This window comes from Dipodomys spectabilis, unplaced genomic scaffold (genome assembly GCF_019054845.1).
Source record: "Dipodomys spectabilis isolate Male_0828 unplaced genomic scaffold, ASM1905484v1 ptg000213l, whole genome shotgun sequence".
In the NCBI taxonomy this organism is placed as follows: Eukaryota; Metazoa; Chordata; class Mammalia; order Rodentia; family Heteromyidae; genus Dipodomys; species Dipodomys spectabilis.
In genome coordinates, this window is record NW_024870890.1 from 760,582 (window position 1) to 781,931 (window position 21,350).

At 38.1% G+C, this 21,350-nt stretch overlaps 1 protein-coding gene across 3 annotated transcripts in view; it reads left to right on the plus strand.

The window, feature by feature from the left end:
* Znf451 (zinc finger protein 451) overlaps positions 1–21,350 on the plus strand; it is a 57,729-nt gene that overhangs the window by 14,456 nt on the left and 21,923 nt on the right. For 2 of the 3 annotated variants that reach the window (XM_042696935.1, XM_042696937.1), the window contains exons 3-7: positions 14,747–14,872; positions 15,801–15,912; positions 17,572–17,722; positions 19,183–19,309; positions 20,813–20,966. In XM_042696935.1, the coding sequence (XP_042552869.1) occupies positions 14,747–14,872; positions 15,801–15,912; positions 17,572–17,722; positions 19,183–19,309; positions 20,813–20,966 (670 nt within the window). The remainder of the gene's footprint in view (positions 1–14,746; positions 14,873–15,800; positions 15,913–17,571; positions 17,723–19,182; positions 19,310–20,812; positions 20,967–21,350) is intronic. The other variant, XM_042696936.1, reaches the window with a different exon arrangement.

Consider the following 21,350-nt stretch of genomic DNA (forward strand, 5'->3'; position numbering starts at 1 on the left):
CTGGATCTCACTGGAGAAAGAGACATTGGAGTGGTTTTCTTTGGCTGCACATAGGTGTTTCCAGCTAGTTCAGGCTACATGAAACTGCACTTCTCCAGTTCTCCCTTTCCTTCTTAGATTGTATGTCAAACAGACTTTATGATATCTGAGATACCCATGTTTTCTAAAAACTAAAACAGAATAAAGAACACTTGAAGATGTGTTTATTCTGAAGCTGTTTTGACATTTCCATTTAGTGTGCTGCTCCTTTTCCCCTTTTTATATTGTAGTAAAAGAAAGCACATAAAACTAAGCACCTTAATTATCTAGTTCATCAGTGTTAAATATATTAACAATATTGTACAGGCCACCTTATTTTGTTTTTCCTTTGGTTGGTTTGAAACAAACTTGCTGTCCTTTTCCTTAGCCTCCTCAATGCTGGGATTACATGCTTGTACTACCACACTCATTTCAGTTGGGGGGTGGGGGGTAGTTCCGGGGCTTGAATTCAGGGTCTTGATTTTCTCACTTGGCTCTTCTGTTCAAGGCTGGTGCTCTACCACTTGATCCACACATTTAGCTCCTCATCTTGAATATTTTTAACAGCATTGCTGTTCTGTTCTTCTCATATTTATGTTTCTCAGCAAAAAAAAAAAAAAAAAAAGGAACACTACCTAATCCCTGCAATTGGTAAGCTCAAGCATCTCCAGAAAATCAAATTTTCTGAAATTGAAAGGAACCAGGAAGTCAGTAAATTAGTGATCAAATGGGTAACTTAATAATTGACATTTGTCTGATGATGGCAATAATGCGGAAGTATTTTTTAACCAGAAGAAACAATACTCCTATATCCTATATCCTATATATATATATATATATATATATATATATTTTTTTTTTTTTTTTTTTTTTTTTTCTTTTTGTTGGTTATGGGGCTTGAACTCTGGGCTTGGGCGCTGTCCCTGTGCTCTTTAGCTTAAGGTGAGTGCTTTACCCTCTACCCTCACCGCTTGAGCAATAGCACCACTTCCAGTTTTCTAGTGGTTTATTGGAGATAAGAGTCTCACGAACTTTCCTGCCCGGGCTGGCTTTGAACCTCGATCCTCAGATCTCAGCCTCCTGAGTAGCTAGGATTACAGGCGTGACCCTCCGGCGCACAGTTTACCCCAATATTCTTAATCTGTTTCCTGATTTTTTTTTTTTTTTGGGTCAATTATGGGCTTGAACTCCAGTCAGCTCAAAGTGAGCACTAAACTGCTTGAGTCATAGCACCACTTCTGGTGTTCTGGTGGTTAATTGACTGCCCAGGCTGGCTTTGAACCATTATCCGCAGATCTCAGCCTCCTGAGTAGCTAGGATTACAGGCATGATCTACTAATGCCTGGCTGATTCTTTTAAATCTGCAAACTTCAATGATGATGGTATTAGAAAACTAAAAGTAGGTATCTGATGTAAGGATACAACCCTAGTAGAATACATAATTCATTAAGAAAAAACAAAAAAAAAACCCATGTCGTACTGGCTTTGTGCAGAGCCTGAGTCAAAGTTCTCTATTAAGCTGACCTGATGGAACGTACCTCTGGATTGTTTTTTTTTAAGGAGGCCTTGGAATAATTGCAAGTTTATAATTGGTATTTCCTATAAAAGATGTCTAATACTCTTTTTCATAATGCTATTTCTTGACCTTATGTGGAGTCTATGATTTCTTACAGTTACTATGTACAGAGAAATATTAGTTGCATTAATTGTTAGGAAGTGCCTTTTTAAATGTCACACTTGTGTTTGAAACTTAAATTTTGATGTCTTGCCTATATCGCTGGTGGTATGTGAATTTTGTATAGTGACTTAATCCTTTAGTTTATTATATTTTTGCACTATTTAAATGTACTCTCCTTTTGAATGTTAATTTTTATTTATTTTTTGATTTTGTGTGTGTGTGTGTATGTGTGTGTGTGTGTGTTTGTGGTGCTGTCCCTGAGCTTTTTGTTTAAGACTAGCTCTCTATCACTTACGTTGCAGCTCTACTTTTTTTTGATGGTTGATTGGCGGTAAGAGTCTCAAACTTTCCTGCCCATGCTGGCTTTCAACCATGATCCTCAGATCTCAGCCTCCTGAGTAACTAGGATTACAGGCATGAGCCACTGGTACCCAGCTTGTTTTTCTTATAGATAGCACTGTTGTTTTTTTTCAGAGGGTTGTAGAGTACTTCCTTATTTAACTTTTAGTGATTGGCCCAACTTTCTTGGCAGTAAGGTAGATTTGTTTTTTTCTCTGTATATCATAGATTTTCTTATTGTTTGTCTTATTTCTAACCTTGTTAGCCATGGTAACACAACTTATATTTGATAAATTGATATGTTTATTTAGAAAAATAAGGACATTAAAAAATAAAGCAGTAAACTCGTATACATAAACACACAGCTTTCTTATCACTACAGTTATATTTGAACTTGGAGGCCTGTGTGGCTGCTTCTTTATTATAATTCCATTAATTTACTTAGTCTTCTAAGTGTCATTTTGAGGGAGGTTTAAACTCAGGCTATTCATAATACTATTTAGTACAATGCCAATAATTTACTGCATTATACCTAAGTGGCCTGATTGATACTGTCCTTAGGGCCTAATTCCAGGATAATCTCTCAGGTATTGTAGAGAAGGAAGCTGACAAGCTATAATCCTTTCTTATTTGTAGAATTGGTCATTGATATAAACAGAATTAAGTAAGGCATTCACTATTCTATAATTGGGATTTTGATAAAAGCTTAAAATTATAGATGTTTTCAGAAATACAGAGTGCAGTAACTAAAAACATTTTTTAATGTGAGATATATTTTGCCTCAGTCTTGCACTGTTTTGGTTTCTTTGTCTTGAATTTTACCATTATGTATGTAGTGTAGGTAGCTAGACCAGTGATTGATAGTCACATCAGTTGTATCTATCTTATGTATATCATCATTCAGTTGGCCACATCATTCATCATGGTTTTTAGTACATATGCAAACCAGTCCTCCTTTTTCACTTAAAACACACAGGTGGCAGTTGTCAATAAACATGATTACTCCATAAGGATGCAGACCTTTTGGTTATTTTTTCATGTATAAGGAATTTTGTAAACCAAATCTATAGCACTTCCCTTCCCAGATGAATGATAATATTGTTTCATTAAATCTTTTTTCTCTTATTATTGGAAGAGTACTTTTATACTTTGTCTGCATTTTCTTGGCTTTATATACTGAAAACTAAAATGTCTGGTAGCACTGAGAAGTTGGAAATCATGTGGGTTTTTCTTTTCTTTTGGTGGGACCTATCTTAAAGTGGTCATTGGTGTGTGTGTGTGTGTGTGTGTGTGTGTGTGTGTGTGTGTGTGTGTGTGTGTGTGTGTGTGTGTGTGTGTGTGTGTGTGTGTGTGTGTGTGTGTGTGTGTGTGTGTGTGTGTGTGTGTGTGTGTGTGTGTGTGTGTGTTTCCCTGGGTCTTTAATTCTGGGCATTGTCCATGAGCATATTTGCTCAAGGCTAGCATTCTCTACCATTTGAGCAATGATTCCACTTCTGGCTCTGGCTAATGTGTATGTGCGTGTGTGTGTGCATGTGTGTACAGGAGCGGGTATGTGTGTGCGTGCATGCATGCATGTGTGCGTGTGCACACTTAAATGGAGACAGTCTCACAGACTTTCCTGGGCTTGCCTGGAACTGTAATCCTCATATCTCATCCTCCCGAATAGCTAGAATTACAGATGCGAGCTGTGTTTTTTTGTTTTGTTTTTGTTGGTCATGGCCTTCAACTTTGTGCCTGGGCACTGTCCCTCAGCTCTCTTACCATTTGAGCCACAGCACCACTTAAAATTTTCTGGTGATTTATTGGAGATAAGAGTCTCACGGACTTTCCTGCCCTGGCTGGCTTTGAACTGTGATCCTCAGATCTCTGCCTCCTGAGTAGCTAGCATAGGCATGAGCTACCTGCGCCTGGTTGTGAGCTGTTATTTTTTAAAATCTTCTTCTGCTATACACAGTACCTTTGCCTAAAAGCATTCTTTCATATTCTCTTTGACCATGATTATATTTTTTGTCCTGCCAGTATATACTACACCACATTTTGGTGTGGCTTTGTAGTTGTATATTTAAATATCTTAAGCATTATTGTAAGAAACTTTCCAGTTTTTTGTAATGTCCTTTTAAAAAGTATACATAGCCAATCCAAATCCCAAAAGTTTTCCCTGGCTGTTGAACTTGGATTTTATTTTTAGTGGTCTTTAATAGTTTTATTTTCTCATTTTTTTTACATATTTGGTCAAATATTTGTGGTTAAATTCATCTTTTAAAAGTTTTTATAGTACAGCTCTGGTATGTTATATTTTAACCAGCTTTCTTTAAGTCTTAAGGGCTTTATTGGTTTTGTTCAGGTAACTGACTTCCAAATTGTTTTTTTTTTTTTGATGACTTGTCAAGAATTCCAAGTTCTCAGGTTTCCTTTTTAGGGCTTTGAAGATCTCTTAGGTTGTATTTTGTAGTAATCTTGAATATATTTCTTGTAGAAGTGAATGTTGACATTTTATATGTAGTGATCCTTTCAAAGAAATCTACTTTGATCTTAAGTGCTTCAGGTATTACCGTGTTTCAGTTTTATATGCTATTTTTTTTCCCTCAAAGTTTTGTATGCTTTCTGCTCTCTCTCGTTACCCACAAGATTGGTTCTATCTGCATTCAATCTTAAGGGCTACAACTAGAATTCCTGCCCTCATCTATGGTGATTTTCACACTACATTGTTTGTAATGTAGTTATGCATTAGAATTTATAGTGTGTTTACATAATGTCATTTTGTGGCCCTTTCATATATCTTTTAATTAGTGAGGAAACAATAAAGTGGATGGCAGAATAAACACATTATCCAAGCCATTAAACACAGTTTTAATTTTCAACTACTTTGAAAAAACAGCATTTAAGTTTCCATTAGTTGCAGAGCTCATCCTGTTTACCTTTGGTAGAATTCAGTTACTGTATAAGTAGTCTCATTTAGATTTTTAACTGAGAATTACCAGAGTATCGATTTTTCCTTTTTGGTGTCCACTATTTATTCTGAAAGATCCTGGGACTACCTTGATAGTCTTATGTGTAATTGCCAGTTTTCTTTCTAGGAAGAAAGTAGAAAAGAGACTCTATATTAATATAAGCTGTATGCACTAGACACTCTTGAGACAAATTCATCCTATTTTTCTGAAGAGAAAGTAAAACCGAATGAAATTAAGCATCTTGCTCAAGTGCTGCTAGTGAATTTTAATACAAACACTCTGCAGAGTTGCAGTTCAGCTCTACTTCAGTTTGTTTCAAGTTTCTCCTCAACTCTGACCTCTGAAAAACTAATTTTAAATGTACTGAATTTCTGTTTCTGGGTGTACTCTACCCCCTGGTCTTTAATATCTTAATTCATGATTATTTCACTTATCTGATCGGGAAATTTTTGGTTCTGTCCTGAGGGTTTCTTGTGCTCGTCTACGATTTCTCTTGAGGACTAGTCATTGATTTGTGTTTCACATAACTCTGCTTATTTTAGTCACGATTCTGACTGCTTCTTTTCTTGATCCACTTTTTTGTCTGCTATACTTACCTTGTTTTAGATATACTAAAACTTTTGCTAGCATTTAAGGTACTGGCTCAATGGGAGGAAGGTGGAATTGGTGGAAAGCGCATAGTACTTGAATTCCAAAGGACTTCATCTCAGTATTTTGGCAAGTTACTATTCTGAGCTTCAGTTTTTCTACTTTGGATGGGGTAGTACCTGGAAATAACCTTGAAAAACACTGAGGCCCAATAGGGAATTTTTCCTCATACAACTGTGTTGTTTGTCTCTGTTCTGTGCTTCCTTATAAAGTGGGATGATAATTGAGCATAAATGGCTACATCCATAGTAAAATGTGAAACAGCATACAGCTCTTCCTTTTGTGCTATTGGGTAACATTCTCCTTGTTGACAGTTGTATGGCTATATGACAAGTTAATAATGGATTAATACAAGTTAATAATGGACTAAATGAAAGACGTGTAAAGATAAATATTGTCCTTTCCCAAGTACAGGCTAAGAAGTGCTCATAATAAGCATAAGAAAATTATAAATAGTAAATAGTAAAGGTAGAATGAAGAGCTGGAGTATCTAGGTATAAGATTTTTTTGTTGCTTTGTTTTGTTTTTGCCAGTCATGGGGTCTGAACTTGGGGCCTGGGGGCTGTCCCTCAGCTCTTCAGCTCAAGGCTAGTGCTCTTAAACCACTTGAGCTACAGTGCCACTTACGGCTTTTTCTGCTTATGTGGTGCTGAGGAATCAAACCCAGGGCCTCATGCATGCAAGGCAAGCACAGTACCACCAAGCCACTTTCCCAGCCAGTGTATAAGATTTTTGATGAGTGGTATTTTTCCATTGTAAACAGTCATTTTCATTTTCCAGACATCTTTTTTATACCTCATGTATGAAGGCAGTGCCCAAGAAGGTCTGGGAATACTAATGGTTAAGTAAGATACTTATATTCTCTTAAGAGATACAAATACCAACACAATGTACTACTCTCTTTAGAGGAAAAGCTGAGATGATATTGGAATAAAAATGAGAACCATCTAGAGGGTTCAGGTGAATTTTTTAAAAATTGTTATTATAAAGGTGTACAGAAGGGTTTCAGTTACATTAGTCGGGTAATGAGTGTATTTGTTTTTGGACAATGTCACCCCTTCCCTCACTCTCCCAGTTTTTTCCTTCTGGTGAACTGTTTTTAAAGTATGGGCTTCTACTGAGTTTTTGGGGGATGACCAGGGGAAATGGTTGGAGTGGTGGTAATAGCAGCTAGGCATTGAGGTGACCAGAGCAAGTGTGTGAATACCTCCTTGAGGTATATTTGCTTTCAGATTCACAAGGAAGGCCCTTTAGGAACAAAGAAATGAAGATTAGACTGAATAAAGGATGTTTATGAAACGTGTTAGTTCTTTCATATTCATAGAATATTAAGTGTGTAGCCAACTTTCCTTGTAAAGATACAGTAGTCTTCAAGTCCCTAGACTACTGTGGACATAACAACAATGTATTCCTTTTTCTCTTGAACTGAACCCAAGCAGAGTTCTGAACTTTGCCCCTGTAGCTGGGGGTAGCCTTAGTAATGAGCGTTCTCATGACTGGTGCAGAACAGCATTGAAGATGAGCAGGGTAAATGCACTCAGATGGCGTGGCATCCACCCTGCGTACTGTTGCTTCAAGGTGGTCTTCCAGCACCACCTTCAGTGTAGCCAAATAGAGCTCATTTCCCTTGGTGTTTACTTCTGAAGAGTTTTTGGATGGATCAAGCAAAGATGAAGGTATAACTATGTTCCTACAATGATATCTGGAGGTCTTTTACTGAAGGAACTGTTGTGTTAACCTGTGCCAGTAGAATCTCCAACGATCTTGAGACATGTTTTGTCAGCTTCCAGTTTTTTTTTTTTGAATTTCTTCACTTGCTGCTCTTGCCACTGTCCCATTTTCTCTTCTCGTGTGTTCTTTTTCCTTTTTAATCCTGTTGCAGAGATGCTCAGAGTTAGAAAGTAGCCCACTTGTCACAACTTGATATTCAGAGTTACTTAAAAATCCTATGTTCCAAAGTTGCATGATTTTTTTCTGAGTGAGAGAGAGAGAGAGAGAGAGAGAGTGTGTGTGTGTATGTGTGTGTCCATCTTGTACTGACAGAAGATGAGCAGTCATTTTCTTAGGAAAGGATTTTTATAGAAAGAGATTCTGGAAGTTTACTCAAGACAGTACAGAGGAAATTTCTTAGTAAATTTAAGTACATAATGGAGTATATCTGTATGTTTCTAACTTTGTTCATAAAAAGCAAATGTTCTGTGTACTTTGTATTTGTAAATGGTAACAGGGATGGGAAAGAGCTTGCTTTGTAAAAAAAAAAAAAAAAAAGGTGGGGTGGGTTTCCTGGTTCCAAAATTTTGCTGCTAGAGATGTGGAATAAATGTACTGCTTTGCTGTTTATTTCTTCTGTTTTCTATGTATTTGGGTATAAGTTATTGAGAAGAATGATTGCTTTTTAACATTTTAGTCCTGCTATGGTTTGAGTTACCAGTTGGTCAGAAAGGGGCTTCTGGTAACCAGAACTTTGGAAATGCAAATTTCAAACCAACTGGAGACTGAAGTTTTAGCATGGACTATAATACAATAAAAGGCTTTGTGATTGAGTTAAAGCATTTGTTTCAGCAGTTCTTTTCAGCCGACTGCATGGTCAGGTAGCTTTGTGGGATGACTTCATTTCACTTAGGCTATTGATTTCTACTTGGGCTGTCTGAATGCAGGGTCCCCTTTGTAGAAGACAAGGGTAATGGAGGATGTGATCACCTTCCCTCAGGTTATTAGTGTTCACTGACATTGAGGTAACACTGGATTGTCCCCCCCCACCCCCTGGTCGTGGGGCTTGAACTCTGGGCTTGGGCACTGTCCCTGCGCTCTTCAGCTCAAGGTGAGCGCTCTACCGCTTGAGCCACAGCGCCACTTCTGGTTTTCTAGTGGTTTATTGGAGATAAGAATCTTACGGAGTTTCCTGCCCGGGCTGGCTTTGAACTTCGATCCTCAGGTCTCAGCCTCCTGAGTAGCTAGGATTACAGGCGTAAGCCACAAGCACCCGGAAAAACAATTCGTTTTCTAAAGAATTACTTTAGTAGAAATATGAATCGAGGCACAGATATGGAGTAAATCTCCCATCCATATAGGGTAATGAGATTAAGAGGAATGCACTCTGCAAAAACATTACCCACAGAGCGATGGTAACAAGCAGCTTATTAGCATGCACCAAAGGCACTTCCTGGCTACTGAAGAAGTCAGTAATAAGGGAAGACAAACTTGTAGAAAATAGGAGATTGAAAGAGGGGGTGAGAGTTAAACAAAGAATAATCCTGCTGGGTGCTGGTGGCTCACACCTGTAATCCTAGCTACTCAGGAGGCTGAGATCTGAGGATCACGGTTCAATGCCAGCCTGGGCAGAAAAGTCCCCATGAGACTCTTACCTCTAATTTTTTTTTTTTTTTGGTGAGTCATAGGCCTGAACTCTGGGCCTGGGCGCTGTCCCTCAACTCTTTAGCTGGAGGCTAGCGCTCTACCACTTGAGCCACAGCACCACTGGCAGCTTTTTCTGCTTATGTGGTGCCAAGGAATTGAACCCAGGGCCTCATGCATGCAAGGCAAGCTCTCTATCACTGAGCCACCTTCCCAGCCCTCTTACCTCTAATTAACTGCTCAAAAATTGGAAGTGGAGCTGTGGCTCAAAGTGTTGGAGTGCTAACCTTGAGCAAAAGGGCTCAGGGACAGTGTCCAGTCCCAAGTTCAAGGCCCATGAGTGACAAAAAGACACTGAAATATTTTATCTATCTTGGCAATACTGAGATTTATATTTAGGGGCTCATGGATGCTAGACAGGCACTCTGCCATTTGAGCCACAACCGTATCCCTTTTATTATTTTTTTAATAGGATCTCATTGTCTCCCTGTACCTGGCCCATACCTTAAACATTCTATTTCTGTTTCTAATGTAGCTAGGATGACAGGTGTACAACATGATCCCCAGCTTTTATTGTTGGAGGTGAAATCTCCCAGCTTTGTGCCCAGCTGACTTTGAACTCTATTCATGTGGAGGCAAGAGGATCTTGAGTTGGAATTTGAAGCTACATAGTGAGACGTCTGTGGGGAGGGGATAGTCTACCTGAAAAGAAGAAGGTCCCTTACATAGGTCTAGCTTAAGCTCAGGGTTGGTGGCACTGCCCCTCAGCTCTTTTGATCAAGTCTGGGGCTCCACCACTTGAACTACAGCTGTACTTCCAGTTCCCCCCCCCCCCCCCCCAGCTTTTTTTAAGTGGTTAATTGGACATAAGAGTTTCACAGATTTTCCTGCTTTGGTTTGCTTTGAAGTATGATCCTCGGCTCAGCACCTGTCTAAAAACTTCTCAGTTAAACCAAGTTTAGTCCCACTTTCCTGAGCGTTCAGTAATTCAATATCAAGGCCAATCTATTTTTGAAACAGTTCTTACTATGGATGTAGCCAACCTGGCCCATGTTCTAGCACCAGGCCCAACTCACTGTAGTTTCAGGCTGGCTTCAGATTTGAAATCCTACCTCATTTTACTGGTGAGTGCTGGGCTTACAGGCCTACACCATCACTCCTGGCTTTCCAGGCCAATTCTTATTTACTAAATGGGAGTTGGCTAGTGTATGGCACTTAGCGCTCTAAACTGTAATACATTTCAGGCTTATAGGTGAAATTTAAAATCAATCCGGGTGCTGGTAGCTTATGCCTGTAATCCTAGTTATTTAGGAGGCTGAGCTCTGAGGATTGAGGTTCAGAGCCAGCTTGGGCAGGAAAGTCTGTGAGGCTGTTTATCTCCAATAAACTACTCAGAAAAAGCTCAAAGTAGTGCTGTGGCTCAAGTGGTAGAATGCTAGCCTTGAACACAAAAGAGGCTCAGGGATAGCACCCGGGCCCTGAGTTCGAGCCCCAGGACTGGAAAAATAAAATCAACTCTACCTGTGGTGTTTTTTCACTAGATCCAATATTATTAATGTATTTGTCTGAGGCTAATCAAGTAGAAACTCTCTAGTAAAAATATTTAGTATATAATTAGCTTAATTTTGAGCAATTTTTGCTAAACTTATTTAAGAAAATTTGTTCTTTGAGAAAGCTACAAATATTTTGCCCTGTACTTACATCCCAATCAGGAATAGAGGAAGGTCCTATCTCAGCTGAATAAGCCTTTATTTTGAAGTTTCATCTTTCTGTTTTACTAAGTGTGCTTTTAATATTTAAAATCGTAAGTTGGGCACTGGTGGCTCATGTGTGTAATTCTGGCTACTTAAGAGAGGAAAGACTGTACTTGAGGTCATCCAGGCAGAAGCATTCTGAAGATCCTATCTCAAAAAATAACTAGCAAAAAATAGGGCTCAGGTGGTAGAATGCTAGCCAGCCTACCAAATGTGACAATTTGAGTTCAAATCCCAGTACCACAAAAGTAAGTAAAAATACTAAGTACACATGCTTTAGGTATTTTGAAAAGCTGCTTGAGAAACTGAAGCAGGAAGATTGCTTAAACCCATGACGTGATTTCAATACGTCATGATTTCAAACGTGTTTTGTCAATAACATGAGACCCTATTTCTAGGAGGAGATGAAAAAGGGGTCTAAAAAGAACATACGTAAGTAAAGATGATAATAAACATATTATCTCAGTATTTTTTGCTTTAAAAATGAATGCTGAGTGCCAGTGGCTCACATCTGTAATCCTAGCTACTCAGGATGCTGAGATTTGAGGATCATGGTTTGAAGCCAGCCCAGAGAAGGAAAGCCTGTGAGAATTGTCTCCAATAAATGTAAAAAATGCTAGAAGTGGTGCCATGTCTCAAGTGGTAGAGCACTAACCTTGAGCACAAAAGCTCAGGCGCAGCACCCAGGCCCTGAGTTCAAGCCCCAGACTGGCACTTCCCTCCCCCAAAAAGATAATATTTGTCTTCAAACCTGTGAAAATATTTTCCTAGTAGTTAGGATTAAGCCAATTGAAGTGTAAATTGATTTGCTTTAATTCTGTTTTGTGTATGTGTGCATGAATGTACATATATATATATATGAATGTATGTATGTGTTTGTATTTATGTACATATGTATGAGGAAGGTAGTGTTGTTCAGGCTTGTCTTTGGTGCATGGGCTCAAGCAGTCCTTCTACCTCAGCCTTCCAAGTAACTTGGTTTATAGGTGTGTAGGTCATCACACTATCCTTAAATCTTTATTTCTTTAGAAATATACTATTTATTTATTTAGTTTGAGACCAAGACTTGAATTCAGTGTGTAGATGTTTGCTTTCTTTCATTGGCTGACACTCTTCAACCTGAGCTCGTAGAAACTGCCTGCAGTTTCTATGAAATACATTTTAATTGTACCAAATAGTTGGTTTATTTTGGCATTTAATGCATGCATGTAATATTCTCTCCTTTTGTCTTCCTTTGCCCTTTATGCTGGTCCTTGTATGCCAAATAGTCTATAGTTTTTCTTTTTTTAAAATTTAAACTCCAAATGCCAGAGAAACAGGCAAATATATGTCTTCCTAAGTCCAACCTTTTTCATTTAACACAATGATCTCCAATTCCATCCTTCCACAAATACATAATTGCTGTCTTCTCTACTGTACATATATATGTATATACATATATCATACTCTATTGTATATGCATACAGACCACATTTTCTTCATATATATAGTTCATTGGTTGATGGGCCCTTAGGTTGATTCTGTAACTTGGCTGTTGTGAACTCCCAAAATAGTGAACAGTCCCACAATAAACATGAATGTGTTAGTGTATTCCAGATATACTTGATCTTGTGCTTTGCGGGGTAGCTACACTTACCATAGGTTGACTTCTGAAGGTATTAGGCCTTACAGCCTAATATGTATGTATGTATGTGTCCCTTGGGCATCTTGCTTCTGCCATAGAGACCAAAAGACTATTTTCATTTTGATTAGCGTGCAATACAGTCTTAGTGGGTTTTGCTTATTTGTTTACTTTTTTATTTGTGTGTATCATCACTGGGTTTTCAACTCGGTGCCTTGCACTTGTTCATCTTGCTTGGTTGGCGCTCTTGCCACTTGAGCATGCTGCCAAGTTATTTTGGAGATGAACTCTAATAAGCTGGTTTCGAACCCCAGTCTTTCAGATCTTAGCCACCTCAATAGCTAGCATTACAGGAGTAAAGCTCCTGGTGCTCAGCTTCCCAATGCTGTTTTACTTTGTATTGACCTGATGGCCAAAAACATTGAATATCTCTTTATGTATTTATTGGCCATTCTTTTGAGAACTATGAAGTTATTTGCCCCTTTATGCATTGGACCTCTTGTTTAAACATGGTTTTGAGTTCTTTACACATTTGGATGTTGATCTGGCATATGAATTGCTGTGTCTACCATTCTGTAAACTGTCTCTTTACTATGGTCATTCTTTCTTTTGCTGTGCAGTAGCTTTTTTTTTTTTTTTTTTTTAATTATTTTGCTGGTCCTGGGGCTGGAACTCAGGGCCTGGACTCTGTTGCTGAGCCTCTCTGTGCTCAGCCACTTGAGCCACAGTGCCACTTCCACCTTTTTCTGAGTAGTTTATTAGAGATACTGTATGGTATAAATAAGCAGTTTAAACCAACTCCATTATATTCCCAAATAACTAAAGATTGAGATCCTTAATACATTTGTTTATCTATTCTTGTTCATAAATAATACTAAAATAAAGTTTGTTAAATTTGATTACATGTGTTCATTATAGAAAAATTAGTAGGTTAAAAAAATTCTCCAGATAGAAATAGCTACTAAAAATACTTTAAAATATCTACTAAAATATTTTTCTTACAGCTTTTTAGATTTTAATATAGTTATGATTTATATATAAGCTAATCTGTTTTAGTGAAGAAAGTTATTGAATTTAAATTTAACAGTAATGGATGACAAGGATTTGTAATGTGTCATTTGCTCATTTACTGATTATTTTCTTGGGCAGTTTGCATTTTTTTCACATTTTTCACAACAGTGTCATATTGTTGACAAGTGTTACATTTACTGTGTTCAGTAGAGATTCTGCTTTTAGCTTTCTTTTATAGTGCCTTTTTCTGGATTTGGATTTAAGGTAGTGGTGGCTTCATGGAGTAAGTTAGGATGTAATTCTTGTGTTTATGTTTACTGGAAGAGATTTTAGAATGTTGGGTGCAATATGCCAGAGAATTTGTCTGTTTTGAAAATTTATCTGTTAATGATGATTTATTTTAGTAGTTAAGAAATTTATTCAGATTGCCTGTGGCTTGTGTAAGTTTTCAGAAACTGTGTCTTTCAAGGTATTGTTTCATTTCCTCTAGCCGAGGTTTTGTTTTTTTTCCTTGTTCATCAGGCTTGACCTCAGGGCCTGGGTGCTGTTCCTGAGCTCTTTGCTTGGGCTAGTTAGTGCTCTACCTCTTTGAGCCACATCATCACTAATGGTTTTCTGGTGGTTAATTAGAGATAAGTGTCTCATGGACTTTTCTTCTGCCCAGGCTGGCTTTGAACTTCAGATCTCAGCCTCCTGAGTACCTAGGATTATGGAAGTGAGCCACCAGTTCCCACCTTCCTCTAGGCTCTTGTATTTGTGGGCATGGAATTATTTATAGCATTTCTCAATTATCCTCTTGAGGTCTCTGATTAATGTTCTTGTTCTGTCCCAATTTACTGTTTAAAGTTTACATAGTTGGTCATACTTTGTTGTGATGAGTGTTAGCAAAGTTTTTCTCTATATCTTTGCTTTTTATGTATACATGTCTCTGTATTTAAAGAGGATTACTTAATGGATAGTGCATGGTTGATTATTCTGTTGTTGTTTTTCATCCATTTTGGCAATCTGTAAATTGGCATATTTAAACGATTAGCACTTAAAATGATTATAAATGCTATTAGGATCACATTTATTATTATTGTTTGTTATTCTTTCTTTGTTTCTATTATTGTCTGGTACTCTTCTACTGCCTTTTGTCATTTTTAAAATGAATGTTTTATATATATATATATATATATATATTTCCATTTTTTCTCTTCTTAGCATATCAGTTGACTGATCTACAAAGTATCATATAAATATAAAATATACCAGGTAGGTTCTTAAAAATATGAAAACAGATTTAAATGGTTCTTTAGTAGCTGTTTGGTGAATGAATATATATTTATCTAAGTGCTAATTTTGTATTAAAGTGATGGTTTTTCCATTGTAGGAGATTTTTAAACCTAAAGACTATATTGATCATCAGAAGGATAAAGTTGCTCTAACTTTGGCTCGTCTGGCTCAACATGTTGAAGTGGAAAAACAGCAAAAAGAAGAGAAGAATAGAGCATTCAGGGTATGTGTCTATTTATAATAATGATGCAAATAGAAGTCTTTAATTAAAGACTTGATTGAGGGGCTGGGAAGGTGGCTCAGCGGTAGAGTGCTTGCCTTGCATACATGAGGCCCTGGGTTCGATTCCTCAGCACTACATAAGCAAAAAGAAAAAAGCCAGAAGTGGTGCTGTGGCTCAAGTTGTAGAGCGGTAGCCTTGAGCTGAAGAGCTGAGGGACAGCGCCCAGGCCCAGAGTTCAGGCCCCCGACTGGACTCCCCCCCCCCCCCCCCCAAAAAAAAATCTATTATGACAATGTAGGTTGTAGCAAACTTTGAACATGTTAATCCTGGAGCATGAACTCAGGACTTGGGTGCTATCCCTTGAACTTTTGTGCTCAAGGCTAGTTTTCTGCCACTTGGCACCATAGCTCCATTTCCAGCTTTTTGGTAGTTAGAGATAAGAGTCTCACAGACTTTCTTGCTTGAGCTGGCTTTGAACTGCTATCCTCATATCTCAGCCTCATGAGTAGCCAAGATTACAGGAGTTAGCCACCAGCACTCACTCTTTTATTTTGATAAATGCTTTTCTTTATAGATTTCTAACTATAGAGTACTTGGAATAAAGAGAACCAGTTTTTTTTTTTTTTTTGGGTCCGGTTGTGGGGCCTGAACTCTGGGCCTGGGCGCTGTTCCTCAGCTCCTCAGCTCAAGGCTAGCACTCTACCACTTGAGACACAGCACCACTTTCCAGCTTTTTTCTTTTTGCTTATGTGGTGCTTAGGAATCGAACCCAGGGCCTCATGCATGCAAGGCAAGTGCTCTACCACTGAGGCACCTTCCCAGCCCCCAAGAGAACCAGTATTTTATGATCATGATATTTTAAAATCTTTTCTTCAAGGGAGCTAGTAGTAATTATTAGTCAACTGAGTTCTTTTCTTAATATCTTTAGGAAAAAATTGATTTTCAGCATGCTCATGGGTTACAAGAATTGGAATTTATTCGAGGACATTCTGACACAGAAGCAGCAAGACTATGTGTGGACCAGTGGCTAAAAATGCCAGGTATTATGATTATCACCCCTAGCCTTGAAAGTTTTAACAAGGATTGATTTTAAGATAGCAGGAGAAATTACTGAACTTCATGTTAATCTTAGTGCAGGAAGAATGTTCATGTCATGTGAACGTACCAGGTATACCCCCACCTTTCTAGTGCTGGGATTAAATATACACCGCTGTAACCAGCTTGATCTATTTTTTGTATATCTTTACAGTGGGACTTATTTACATAAATCTAGCTACTTACTAATTTTAAAACAGTGTTCTCTATATTATTTAGTGGAAAAGTTTAGAGTATATCTTGTCTTTCCACGTGGAAGATAGGGCTAAAAGCAGGACTGGTGATACAGCTCAGTGATCCATGCTCAACATGTCGAAGGCAGCAGCACGCGCAGTTATCAGTTAGTACAAAGACTAAAGTATGATCAATGCTATCCTATCCATTTCCTTATTGTCTGAATACATGTATATGAATTTTGATAGACAGTTGCAATACCACATAAGGAGTGAAAGCAGTTTAAAAACCTTAAATGTATACAGCTGTTTGGAGATTAAAAAACTAAGTTATGCTATTGAAAAGTTTTAATTTGGTTAGATGCTTAGAGGCTTTGTATGTACTGTCATAAAAATACTATTATAAATTATTTAAGGAATTTCTGTGAAACAGTTCAGAAGAGATATTAAAGAAGTAATGAGACTACCAGTGTGTCAGAATCTTCCTGACGATTTGCAGTTCTTAAACAGCATACCTAAAATTTCCATTATATGTCAGATGTTGGAATTTTCTTGGAATTGTCGATGGTAGATAAAAAGAAATTAAATGACAACAATGGACAAGCTTTACTAATTGAATTTTTTAGGGGGAAATGAGAAAAATAGAATAAATACAAAGTAAAACATGGCTCTGTGTGCTATATATTTGTTATTACTGAGACCTGCATTAGTTGATGTCTAGGTTGGAGCTGATGGATCAATGGCTGGATTCCTAAGGAAAGAATTCTCATCCTTCTTGCGTCCCTGCCTTCTTTATGCCCCTCTCAGCTACGCCGAGCTCAGGCCCTCTTTAAATTAACTCAACCATGTAGAACATTTATGATTATTAAATTGACAAAAATTGGAAGAAAAACATTTTTACCATCTTACAGAAGTGAAATGAAGGAAGCAGAAGCTTATTGATTTTCTAATACATTTAGCCTTTAATGTTTCTTGTTTGAATTTTTGAAATTTTTCTTACCCTTAATGTAATTTGGAGATGTTAAAGGGCATTTTTGTCAAAGAGATGATAAACAGTTAAAATTAGAACCCAACAGCGCGTGCGCGCGCGCGCGCGCGCGCGTGTGTGTGTGTGTGTGTGTGTGTGAGAGAGAGAGAGGAGATGTACTACTTGAGGCTTGAGCACTTTCCCTAGCTCTTTTGCTGAAAACTAGCACTCCACCACTTTGAGCCACAGCTCCCCTTCTGGTTTTCTTGGTTTTCTGGTAGTTAATTGAAGATAAGAGTCTCAAAGATTTTCCTGCCCAGGATGGCTTTAAACTGTAATCCTCACATTACAGAGTAGCTAAGATTACAAGCGTGAGCCACCAGTGCCCAGCTTGTCATAATTTTGTTTACCAGTCCAAAAGACAAGTATATAAAATAGTAACACGAATTTATATTTTGTTGCAGGACTCAAAATAGGCACAATTAATTCTGGAACAAGGAATTCATTCCGGAAAGGAGGACAAATGCAGAAGTCTGAGAAGCCAGTTTCATGCCCGATAATGCAGTGTAACAAGGAATTTGACAATGGCCATCTTCTCTTAGGACATCTGAAAAGGTAACTAGGATATTCTTAGTGGTGGATGCTGAGGATAAGTGAATTCAAAAATAATTTATTCATTTATTTCTGATTGCTGTGGTGTTGAGGATTTGTGCATGTAGGAAAAACTACAAATACTAAACTGAATTTGTTCCATGAAAATTGGATCTACCTCTGCCATTACTTGCTTTGTATTTGAAACTCAAGGTTTTTTTGGTCCCATTTTGATTTGATATCATTTAGATTTAGATTTCCTAGAAGGCTTGATGAAATAAGATTTTTCCAGTGATACTCTTGTCTTTAGTATATAGTTTGTATTTTCCTTTAATTATGTCCCATAAAAATTTTTTTTTTGGGGGGAGGGGGTCCGGTCATGGGGCCTGAACTGTGGGCCTGGGCGCTGTCCCTCAGCTCCTCAGCTCAAGGCTAGTGCTCTACCACATGAGCCACAGCGCCACTTCTGGATTTTTTTCTTTTTGCTTATGTGGTGCTGGGGAATCAAACCCAGGGCCTCAGGCATGCAAGGCAAGCGCTCTACCACTGAGCCACCTTCCCAGCCCTCATAAAATTTTGTATAGACTTTTTATGTGGAAATGCAGTTAGGTTTGTTTAGAGAAATACAGTCTCATAAATAGTAAATTTCAAGAGACACAGATATTTAGTCTATTTTATAGACGCTAATAGGGCATTGCAAGATAAATACTAGGGCAAACCAATGTAAGCAAAAGTAAAAATATAGACATGCTCTAAGTATGAAACCTCTTATCAATTTGCTGAGCTTTTTCAGAGTAGAAACTGAGAAAATACACCTTTTCTTCAGCTTTCCCTTCCAGTAGTCGAGAGATAGGAAATTGATAGTGTAGGGCTCACTTTACTTGTACTGTACTTTATCTTTTAAAAATCTAGAGGCAGCATAACGTGACACAGATTTACTCAGTGAGCCTTTGAAATGATTAAAAAACATCTATAGGGAACAGATGTGCCAAGACTATTTATTCATTGTACTTTTGTGGTGCTGGGGATTGAACTGAGATGGCTGTCACTTTTGCTCAGCAAGTGCTGCTACGTCCTACCACTACATACCACACTGTTATATCCCTAGCCCATGCCCAGCATCTCAGGATGAGATTACTGTTGGAATAGTTGGGTGTCTCAAGGTAATCAAAACAAGAAGGGGAAAAAAATTATGATTTTATAATTTTCTAAATGGAAGTTTATTAGCTTGATAAATGATTTATTAAGTCCGTTTTACTGGATCTTGAATACTTTTCTGACATCTTAAGTATTTAGACATGAGGGAATTGGCACTTGGAAGCCACTTAGTTCTTGATTTGACATTATCTAGTAGTTCAGTAGAGACATGCAAAATGTTTTGAGAAAAGGGGAAGGAGAATGTGCTTATAGCTTCATAAATGAAACAAATAGTTCATCCTCTAGAGTGTAGACCTTTCTAATATTCCTTCTCTTTTGCCAAGTAGGTTTGATCATTCTCCATGTGATCCAACAATTACATTACGTGGACCATTGACCAATTCTTTTGTTTGTGTAGTATGTTATAAAAATTTCGTTACTCAGCAGCAATATAGGGATCATCTTTTTGATAAGGTAAGAGCATTCCTAAGAGTAGATATTCTTCTACATAATCATGGAGTTGATTTTTGGTTTATTTCATGTTTAAGTTTGCAATCACTACTGGTGTACCTAAGGGCAAAAATTATTATTGTATAAAACAAAATGACTTGGCCTCTTTAAATTACTTTGGGCAGATTGATTTGATAACTGGAACCAACAGTCCTAGAGATCACCATGGAAACCCTTTCATGGAAGTGCTCTATTAAATTATCTTGTTCAAGAGGCTGTAACCATTGGTCACATGATGAGAAATTGAATCCATTCTTAACTGCTTTACCTTCAAGTAATTACATTACCATTCATTGTAGTAACAACTCTTTTATAAATGCTTCTATTAAGAAATACCACCATTGGCTGGGAATGTGGCTTACTGGTAGAGTACATGCCTAGCATGCATGAAGCCCTGGGTTCAATTTCCCAGTATCACATGCACAGAAAAAGCCGAATGTAGGGCTGTGGCTCAAATGTAGAGTGCTAGCTTTGTACAAAAGAACCTCAGGGACAGTGCCCAGGCCCCGAGTTCAAGCCCTAGGACTGGCAAAAAAAAATACCACTAGTATTTAAAATACTAGTGTATTTATACTTTGTACATGATTTAATGACATTCATATTGCAAAATAATACCATTGCTTTGCAAAATCCATGAGTTCAGCATTTTTAGTGGTTCATTGGAGATGAATCTCGCAGACTTTCCTGCTCAGTCCGGCTTCTAACCATGATGCTCAGGTCTCTGCCTCCTGAGCAGTGAGGATTACAGGCATGTGTCACCAGTGCCCAGTTTTCCATCATTCTTTTTTATGAGGGACTTACTGCACATAAACTGTTGGTAAAAATATGGTTTGTGCTGAACACCCACCTCCCTTAGAGTATACTACACACTAGGCAGAGAGTACCCACAGGGCTAGTCTCTGGACATTGAATTTCTGATAAACTTTCTTAGTAGGCCACAGTTCACCTATGCTATCTTATTGCTAAAGGAATTTAGTGTGTCCTTTATATAACTGCATTGAGAAAGATTCTTCAGAATCTTCCAGGCGCCAGTGGCTTAATGCCTGTAATCCTAGCTACTCAGGAGTCTGAGATCTGAGTATCACGGTTCAAAGCCAGCCCGGGATCACGGTTAAGCCAGCCCGGGCAGCAAAGTCCGTGAGACTATCTCCAATAAACCACTAGAAAACTGAAAGTGGCGCTGTGGCTCAAGCGGTAGAGTGCTTGTCTTGAGCTGAAGAGTGCAAGGACAGCACCCAAGCCCAGAGTTCAAGCCCCACGACCAACAACAACAACAATTCTTCAGAATCTTATACCTGGTTTTCTCTGTACTTCAACTCATCTGTTTTTACCCTGTGCTGGTTTTGTTTTTTGTGTACTTACAGTAGTTGCAATGGTGAAAAATAATAAATGGAAAATTTGAGAGCCTTTAAAAAATTAAATGTTGTTTTTAACTGTGCATAACAACAGTTTTCCCTTCTGTTTTAGGTAGCTACAGATGACACACATAGCAGCAGCCTACTACCTCAGATTATTCAGTGTTTTGCATGTCCAAGTTGCTTTCTTCTTTTTAGCAACAAAGATCAATGTTTGAAGCATATGTTCGGAAAGAATCATTTCCATCAAAGTTTTAAACTAGGTGGTATGTTAATATCTCTTCTGATAATATATACTTCTCAGATCATTCTTGAAGTTAACTTATTGTTACATTAGTTTTAGAACCATGAGTATGTCTATCAGCTTTATTTTTCAATTTTTTCTGAAACAGTAAACAGAAATTTGGGCAGAAAAGATATAGCACACTTTTATTATGTGTTTTTGTTTTTTTTTGTCAGCCGTGGGGCTTGAACTCTGGGTCTGGGCGCTGTCCCTCAGCTCTTCAGCTCAAGGAGAGCACTCTACCACTTGAGCTACAGCGCCACTTCCGGTTTTCTGGTGGTTTAATGGAGATAGGAGTCTCACGGTCTCTCCTGCCCGGGCTGGCTTTGAACCACGATCCTCAGATCTCAGCCGCCTGAGTAGCTAG